The 9,823-nt window shown below is 42.0% G+C and overlaps 1 protein-coding gene across 1 annotated transcript in view; it reads left to right on the top strand.

Annotated features, from left to right (window-relative positions):
* The first annotated feature begins 614 nt into the window (after nucleotides 1–614).
* LOC307270887 (uncharacterized protein) overlaps nucleotides 615–9,823 on the top strand; it is a 20,702-nt gene continuing 11,493 nt past the window's right edge. The window contains exons 1-6 of the mRNA XM_080054773.1: nucleotides 615–681; nucleotides 3,600–4,481; nucleotides 7,205–7,266; nucleotides 7,558–7,596; nucleotides 8,374–8,474; nucleotides 9,135–9,181. Of these exons, the coding sequence (XP_079910899.1) occupies nucleotides 3,687–4,481; nucleotides 7,205–7,266; nucleotides 7,558–7,596; nucleotides 8,374–8,474; nucleotides 9,135–9,181 (1,044 nt within the window). The 5' untranslated portion in view covers nucleotides 615–681; nucleotides 3,600–3,686. The remainder of the gene's footprint in view (nucleotides 682–3,599; nucleotides 4,482–7,204; nucleotides 7,267–7,557; nucleotides 7,597–8,373; nucleotides 8,475–9,134; nucleotides 9,182–9,823) is intronic.

The raw sequence follows: 9,823 nt of genomic DNA on the forward strand, positions 1-9,823 counted from the left end.
CCCTCCAACAATGCAACATAATATAAACTAAAATGTAGGCTATAAAATAAAACCAAGAAATTAATTAAAAATACTGTATTAGATACACAAATGCAGATGTATGTACTGATTGATATATTATGATAAAAAAATAAAAAAATATATATAAGAAAAGTCAACAATTAAAAAACAACCATGAAAAAATATGAAATTATTAGAGTTGAATAATGATGAGTGGTGTATAAAGGGAGCATAAGGGATGAATGTATATATGTAAGAGTTGAATTTTTTTTTTTTGTTGTAATCTTTATTTGTGTGATAAAGGCTACTGCGTCACTTCACAAAACAGCCTGGCAAGAAGCTTTGTATTAATATTTTTTATTTTATTAATTTATTACGAGGTTTTCCTGAAGGCAGCAACGTAGTCCAGACTTCGTACGGCCCGCCTTATTAACATATTTATCTGAACAATTACATTTAACATTTCAAATGTGTTAAATGGATAAAAAAAATAAAAGAAAAAATCCAAGTCAAGCGAAGTTTTGTTGTTCGGCTACTTTCGGCTTCCTTCGGCTACTGTCGGCCACTTTCGGCCGCTACTCTCGGGGGCGCTCAACCAAATCTCGCGATAACTCCATATTCTGTGCAGCGCGTTTGGTTTGCGTTAGCATGCTCTATTAGCTGCGTCAGAAAAACGTGAAGGTAAGACTGTTTACATTTTGCAAACAATAACTTAATAACACACACCGGGCGATATTGCGTTAACTGGCACGTAAACAACGTACACTTTAAAGCGGAGTTTATAACTACGCCAGCTAACGTAGTATTAGCATGTAGCAACAGGCTAGCGGTATGATGATGAACGCTAAAGTGAGAACTATCTTCTACATTAACGTGGTGTATTCAATGATTATCGGGTTTATTAGTAGTTCAGATAGCTACAGACGTTACTACACAGCAGGATTTTGATTTAAACTCATATTATTTTGCGTCTGATTTTAAACACAAGACTAATACAGGCGGCCTAGTCGTTAGCTTAGCATAGCAAATCCTTGCACACAACTCAAGCTCTCTTACTGCCTTCACATAGCCAACTCGACTTGCACTTTTAATTTTTTTTTAAGATAAAAGAAAGGCGCCGAGACATGTAGTATTAAACGGAGGAATAGGATAAGTGTTATTTAAAATCCAATACGTTTTCTTAAATTATACAGATTTCATTAAAGTTGCTCTATTTTTGCTTTTTCTTAACACATTTTTGTGTTTTTTTTGTTAATTTGAGTCTTTGCCCCCTTTTTTTTTTTTTTTTTTTAATTTTTACTTTTTTAACCTTTATTTCTACAGGTATATCCCATTGAGACCGAATAATTTTTTGCAAGGGAGACCTGTTTTCCTTTCCCACGTTACCATTCACACACACATTCATACACCGATAGCAGCAGGCTAACTATCGACATTCTCACTTGAGCCCATGAAATGTCTGCACGCATACCCCTGTTTATATTCAATATCTACCCTGCGTCTGGCTCCAGCTCTCTCTCTCTCTCTCTTACGCTCTCTCTGCCTTTTCTCAGGCTATGACGAAAAGATTTCTAAAATGTTTGCACATTTATACTACATAGGATCTCAGAGTTCAATACACCTTCATATTTCCACCGGTGAAGTAGGTCTTTAAACCTGCAGTGTGTAGAATTTTGGGTATTATTTCCTAGCAGATTTTGTAGAAAGTAATTATAATAGCCATAAGTACATTTAATTTAGTGCATAATAGCTGAACATTTTTTTTTGAATTATTATTTTTTCCTTAGAAAGGGTCTCATATGTGTCCATATTTCTGCAAATATTGGACCAAGGCCTAGTGCCGCCATCTTCAAAGTGTCATAGTTGGAATGTCATCAGGAGCATTGTTTAAAATTTAGAATTGTTCTTGTCCTTGAAGGCCGCACTGTAGCTTCTGTTATTATTCGAAAGGGGTGGGGTTACCCAGGGAGCGTTGCATTCTAGAACTTTGTAGAACTTTCTTGATGATGTCATATTACACACTGCACCTTTAAAAGAGTCCAGGAGATTTTCTTGATCGAGTGGACTCAGACCAAAACCAAAGATTTTTCAGACAACATAATTAGTTTACTTTTCCTCTTGACCATATGGCTGCCTTATTCTTCTTCTTCATCATCAAACTATTTACACATTTTGCTGGGGTTTGTTACATTGACCACATAAGAAAAAGCCTAGCCTATACGCCATTGTCTTGCAGGCGGCATAATAATCTTTTTCATGATCCAGGGAATAAGCCAAAAAAAATCGTAATAGATATTAAAATTAAATTAATCACCTTGCACTAGCTCCAGGTCTGATTCTTTCAACCAAAGGGTTATCAGATTATTATTATTATTTCTGATTCTTCTCGACCAAATATTGCTTTTCTTGAGTTTTCTTCTACAATTATTAAAAAAAAAACTTCAATAACACTCACCATGGCTCCCTCGTACCGTCTCAGCACCGGCCGAAAACTGTTCAAGCCTTATACGATTATCTAGTTTTCCTTGGTCGAGGGAAGCCAACATCGCAATCGAAATTCTACTTATATCACCCAGTGCTATCTGAAAGCCAAAGGAGTTGTCCCTCTCTATCGCATGTATTGCTTGTTTTGAAGGTTTTAAATGGCTCAGTTCTTTTATCATATATCAGATTCCACATCCAGATAAAATCAAAAAGCCGTATTGCCTTTGCAGTCATCACTCGACATCTTTGGAAATGTTTTTCTGCTTGGACCGCTGAAACTTTCTCTGAAGTCCTTTTGCTAAAGACCGACTTATATTGGCCGGCCTTCAGTTCACCTTTGGGCCTCGTCTACTGTTGTGTATCTTGCAGGGTTCAACAATAAGGTCATTTTTTCACTTGCATGGCTGGGCAACAATTTTTTACTTGCCCGAAGTCTGTCCCCAACTCTGAATTTTTTTTTGGTCGATTTGGAAATAACTGCTCAATCGAGAAATTCGACTATTCGTGAAACTATATTTCAATTAGAAAAGGGCCTGGAGGTTATTGGAGTTCGATCATTGGCCTCCCATCTTCAGCAAAATGGACTAAAGATCACTTAAAACAAAAGATCGGAGCTTATTATTATGAACAATTGGATATTACAATACATTGCGCACCAACATATGAATCCGGTGTTTGCTTTTTGCCATATCCAGTTCCGTTTTCAAAACTTTCTTCTGTGGTGTTTGTCATGACACATTATCGCCACCTATTGGCCCGGCATCATTATTTCATTGTTTTAAAAATTCTCTTTCATTAATGCACATTGAAAACGAAGGCTCGACTTGAAGAATACTAGTCAACTGATGAATCGATTCGTCAACTTTCAGGGGACAGCCATCATTTTTTGTACCACTTGCGATGTTCTCCTTGCCCCGGGGGCCATCGGGCAAACCTTATTGTTGAACCCTGTCGTTTATATTTGTTTATGTATTTTATCCATTTAGTTTTTGACCTTGTTAGACACTTGGCTCAACTTTAGTTATTTTTAAAAATGTGCTTTTATGAATACATTAAAAAACTTGAACCTCTTCTGATCACCCCTTCCTTCCTTACATTTCCTTTTTTGCTGCCAGCTTCCAAATCCAAAGTTCCAAGTTCCTCCTTTTTGATCTTGAAAACCTTTGTGAGGTCATAAGGAAAACCTTTGTGAGGTCATAAGGATGTCTCAGAACAAGTCGGATGCTCAGAAACACTTCTCAGCGGGCCGTGGACTCCTCGCGGCCGCAGAGAACTTATCCTACAACATGAGCCACCAACACCAACGATCCGCTCGCCAGATGGACGCGCAAGACGGGAGTGTGTCCCAAATGTCCCAACAACAAAGGCCTAGTGGCACTGGCAGCCATCTTAGCAACACCATGAAGCTGTTTGCCACTTTGGGGCTGTCCTCCGCCGATCTCGATGCTCTGGCTGATATCCCAGAAGAAGATATAAGCGTTGAAACTCTTCCTAGGATCTTGATGCAGCTGAAAAGTCGCAAAGCGGATCGCGGAAGTGGTGGCGGCGGTGGAATGAGTGGAATGGATAACTGGGACAGCGGCAGCAGCATGGGGAGAATGGGCGGCCCTTCTTCTTCTAACTCCATGGGTCAAAGCTCAGCCCGAAGCAACCAGCAACAATCTAGTGATTTTGGGAGTGGCCCTTTGCAACAGCAGGACTTTAACCCCCGCGGTGGAAGTGGCGGTGGATTCTTGGGTTATAATAGTGGTGTAGGAGGGGTGGGGGGTAGCAGAGATAGGCAGTCCTATTCTGATCTATCCCACCATGACTCCTACGGTGGTGGTTTGGGAATGGGTCCTTCTGTGTCCAATGCGGCCGGCGGTGGAGAAGACCTCTTTATGGCGCGGAGAATGGGCTGTCCGTCGAACGGGAAAGTTCAGGACTTCTTGGGGGTCGCGCCCCACATGTTTCCCCACGTGTGCTCGCTTTGTGACTTTGACGTGCACTCAACCATGGTGAGTACCATACACTATCAATCCTTCTCTTACTTTACTGCTTCTTCTTCTGCCTTCTTGGAATCTATAACGTTAAATTATTCAAATCCACCCAGTCTCCTTCTATGTCAAATTTCGGACTATAACGTTTTATATCCTGTCAACTTCTTAAGGATGTTCTACAGACTATTAATGTCAATGTCTCTTAACCTCAGTATTTTCCACTTCTATTCATTTTACAGTGGGTGGGGGTTTTTCCCACAATATTTCAACAGTTTCAACTTCTGTCCACTTTCCTAAGGAGGTCCAGACTTGTAGTAATGTCACTTTACATGTTCAATTTTACATGAGGCCTTCCCACTATATAAGGCTCATTTATTGATTGATATGTTTTTGGTGAGGGAACCTACCCATCTATCTCTCGGACTCTAAACTTTTAATGTCTCAACATTTAAACTCCTGTCTTCTGTCCACAACTTCTGAAGGATGTCCTCCAGACTAGTAATGTCTGTTAAGATACTCATTTGACAGTGGGGCTTTCCCACTATACGGCTGACTGACTGACTGACTGACTGATTGATGTATTATTTGTGGCGGCATTCTTACATTGAAAGCTCCTGAGTGCAATATGGATGCCTCTTCTTACTCATAGGACTTTACACAAACTCCACCGGTCACATACAAGTCAATAATTCATCTAGAGGCTGACGCTTATATCCACATCAAATCATACAAAGCAAAGTTAGGCCAACTTTTACACTACAAGAGGGACCAAGAAGTCAACAGTGAAGAAAGTAATGCTGCTTATCGTGGATTTCACCTTATCTATCTTGCAGATATCTTGCATATCAGTCCTCCAGATTCATGTGGATAAATCTAAACTTCTAAAAGTCTTTTGTGTACCATATTGTCTCCGGCCTTCGTTGCAGTGATCGCGGGTTCAAATCCGACCCGTGGACCTTTACTGCAGGTCATCCCCCCTCTCTCTCTGTCTCTCTGTCTCTCTCTCTCTCTCTCTCTCTCTCTCTCTCTCTCTCTCTCTCTCTCTCTCTCTCTCTCTCTCTCTCTCTCTCTCTATGTCTCCCCATTTCAACTCTGTACTATCAATAAAGCTTGAAAGTGCCAGAAAAGTCTTTCAAATGTTCCTTAATCTGGAGAAACTAGACAGACATTTTTCCTTTGCAAAATGTAGTTTGCGTTTCGGCCTCGAGAGCCATTGGAAGATAGAACATTTACCATCTCTAATCCCAGATATCTCAGCGCTTCACTATGCATGATTACACCAAGCAGGCTAAGACGCATATCGTGCATTTAGTACTTCTCATTGTCACTTTTCCTTTATCTAGTGACGTCCATTAACAACCTGTTATCCTCACAGGGGTAAAAACAGGTTGCGTTCCGAATCTCATACTTTCTACTATATAGTATGTAGAAAAAAGATTTAGGATGTCCCGATTCTTGTGGCCAGATTTAGGATGGTTAGAAGTACCCGGATGTCCTACTTTATGCGGCCAAGATTGTTAGTGTTGAAAAGTGCATCCTATTTGGGCGATTCTGACCCACAATCCAGTGCGCACGTGAAGTGACGTCAAATCGACGAAGCCTCCATATGAAAACAAACGGGGATGCGACGGATATAAAAGCAAGAGGCAAGATCAAGGAGCAATGTTATGATGAAATAAGAGAGTAAAGTATGTCCCAATAGTATGCCTACTGCATCCTAACTAGATTCTTTTTATCGTCGGATGTAGTATGTAGAATAGAAAGAAGAAAGAGGAGGAGATTCGGAATGCAACCTCAATGTAAATAATATACTCTCTTATCACTCAGCAGATATCAGCAGCTCAGTCACTGATTGTTGTGCTGTGAACGTCACGGCAGGTCACAGTCCAAAGCAGACAGCTCCTACTTCTCACCACTTCTGATCCAGTCGCCTTATTAACGTTGAAGCGATTTGGTGATTTTTCTAAACTTCTAGTGTTTGATCCTGCAGAAGGCACCCCTAGTTCTACACATTGTCTTTGAATATCTTCACAAGTTAACTTTCTTTAAGTTATATTAGTGAATTTACACAAGGCACATTGAAATTCATCTTTTCTCATCTCCCCTCTCAAGTTCCCACACTCCAGAGGGGGTCCTCACACAGGGTCAGACATAGTACAGACAGACAGACAGACAGACAGACAGACAGACAGACAGACAGACAGACAGACAGACAGACAGACAGACAGACAGACAGACACACTCCAGAGGGGGTCCTCACACAGGGTCAGACATAGTACCGACAGACAGACAGACAGACAGACAGACAGACAGACAGACAGACAGACACACTCCAGAGGGGGTCCTCACACAGGGTCAGCCATAGTACATCGCCCCTGGAGCAGTTTGGGGTTAAGTGTCTTGCTCAAGGACACAATGGTAGAGATGGTGGGAACAGTCTGATATAAAGTGAGGTCAGGACAGACAGACAGACAGACAGACATTGGGTGGAGGGGAACAGTCTGATATAAAGTGAGGTCAGGACAGACAGATAGACAGACAGACAGACAGACAGACAGACAGGTATTGGGTGGAGGGGAACAGTCTGATATAAAGTGAGGTCAGGACAGACAGACAGACAGACAGACAGACAGACAGACAGACAGACAGACAGACAGACAGACATTGGGTGGTGGGGAACAGTCTGATATAAAGTGAGGACAGACCTTGTTTATAGCTAATCTTATACTTGACTGATGTAGGATTGGAACCAGCACACTAACGGACTGCGCCATGCGGAGAAAAGACGTCAGCTGCTGGACATGTAAGTCACTCACTCACTCACTCACTCACTCACTCACTCACTCACTCACTCACTCACTCACTCACTCACTCACTCACTCACTCACTCACTCACTCACACACTCACACACTCACACACTCACTCACTCACTCACTCACTCACTCACTCACTCACTCACTCACTCACTCACTCACTCACTCACTCACTCACTCACTCACTCACTCACTCACTCACTCACTCACTCACTCACACACACACACACACACACACACACACACAGTGAACCTCCCTAACGCGTGTGAATGTTTTCAGGTATCCGGAGTGGGATCCCAGCATGTCATCAGGCCGAAGGTAAGACAACATACTACACTTCACTTTGCAATTGTTATTTGTACTTTTATTCATTGGGTTTTCCTATTTTCAACAAAAACATATACCGTAATTTTCGGACTATAAGCCGCGACTTTTTCCCCATTTTTCGACCCTGTTATTACACAGCACATTATATGTTCTGTAGCTAGTCTACTAACTATTGCTCTAAATGGTAACACTTGAATACGTTATACAAATATGCAACTTGTTTGTTGAAATGTTAATAAATGGGAGCTTCCTCAAGCAGCCATCTCTTTCCCGACAATCCCCTCTGTGCACGAACTCTTACATATGGTAATTAAACATTATAACACCTGCGGCTTATAGTCCAGTGCGGCTTATAGTGCGGGAAATAAGGTAAACAAACAATACTGACAAACAAATACAATACAAAGTACAGCTCAGCTCATTTTAAAGACTGCTGTTGAACTTGTTTAAATAAAAGTGAAAAAATAAATATGTATGGGGTGCTCCGGTGGTGTAGTGGATAGAGTGTGTACCATATTGGCTCAGGCCTTCGTTGCAGTGGTCGCGGGTTCAAATCCGACCCGCGGACCTTTACTGCAGGTCATCCCCCCTCTCTCTCTGTCTCTCTCTCTCTCTCTCTGTCTCCCCATTTCAACTCTGTACTGTCTAATAAAGCTTGAAAATGCCAAAAAAATATATTTAAAAAATATATATATATCAATGTGGTTGTGTTGCATGGTTTTATGCCCCCAGCTGCTTTATAACTAACTCCTTCCCTGTGTGTTTCAGTGGCAGTCAGCTGGAAACCCCTAACCTCTCTGCAGGGCTGCTGGGTCCCGCTCCTATGTCCTCCAGTCAGGGAGGGGGGGGAGGGATGGCCTCTAACTGGGGTGAGCTGTCTGTCTGTCTGTCTGTCTGTCTGTCTGCCTGTCTGTCTGTCTGTCTGTCTGTCTGTCTGTCTGTCTGTCTGTCTGTCTGTCTGTCTGTCTGTCTGTCTGCCTGCCTGCCTGTCTGTCTGTCTGTCTGTCTGTCTGTCTGTCTGCCTGTCTGTCTGCCTGTCTGTCTGCCTGTCTGTCTGCCTGTCTGTCTGCCTGTCTGTCTGTCTGTCTGTCTGTCTGTCTGTCTGTCTGTCTGTCTGTCTGTCTGTCACACAGCCATTGTATTATTATTATTACAATTCACGGAGAAAATGACTGCGGAACATTTACATGGCGGGCTGCAGCCTGAAGTTACTGTCTAACTGTCAATATGCGGCCAAACGTACTCACGTCTTCTTGCCTGGATTCCTGTCGGACATTAACCATGACTCCTGTGTTCCCTGCTCTCCTGAGTCATGCACAGTCATGTTGAAAACGTATTCCATTGTTTTCTGAACGAGTAGTAGCCCTGTTTGTGGACGTCTATCCATCAAAACTATGACGTAGGTCCTTAGCAACGGTCACTTGACAGCGGTCTGTCTTGCTGGAAATAACAGACCTGTAGAATGTCGTGATTTACATAGGATTCTCAAAGTGCCGTGTAATAAATGAAGTGAACTTGTGTCTCTACAGGGGGAGGAGCTGGTGTGTCTGGGAGGAACCAAGACGGACAAAATCAGGTTTGTTCTCATCTATTAAAATGAGAGTGTGTGTGTGTGTGTGTGTGTGTGTGTGCGTGCCTGTCTGTCTGTGTGGGAGTGTGTTTGTGTGTGTATTTCTACGTGTGTGTCTGTGTCTGTCTGTCTGTCTGTCTGTCTGTGTTTGTGTGTGTATTTCTATGCGTGTGTCTTTCTATGTGTTTGTGTCTGTCTGTCTCTCTGTCTGTCTGTGTGGGTTTGTGTGTGTATTTATATGCGTTTGTCTTTCTGTGTGTGTGTGTCTGTCTGCGTGGGTGTGTTTGTGTGTGTGTCTGTCTGCGTGGGTGTGTCTGTATTTCTGTGTGTGTTGTGTGTGTGTGTGTGTGTTTATTTAAATGTGTGTGTCTTTCTAAGTTTGTGTCTGTCTGTCTGTCTGTCTGTCTGTGTGGGTTTGTGTGTGTATTTCTATGCGTGTGTCTTTCTATGTGTTTGTGTGTGTGTGTCTGTGTTTTTATGTATGTGTGTGTGTGTGTGTGTGTGTGTGTGTGTGTGTGTGTGTGTGTGTCTGTTATTTCTATGTGTGTGTCTTTCTAAGTGTGTGTGTGTCTGTCTGTCTGTCTGTGTGGGAGTGTGTGTGTATTTCTATGTGTGTGTCTGTGTTTATTTCTATATGTGTCTTTCTAA

Source organism: Ammodytes marinus (assembly GCF_949987685.1).
Source record: "Ammodytes marinus genome assembly, contig: scaffold_191, whole genome shotgun sequence".
Taxonomy (NCBI): domain Eukaryota; kingdom Metazoa; phylum Chordata; class Actinopteri; order Uranoscopiformes; family Ammodytidae; genus Ammodytes; species Ammodytes marinus.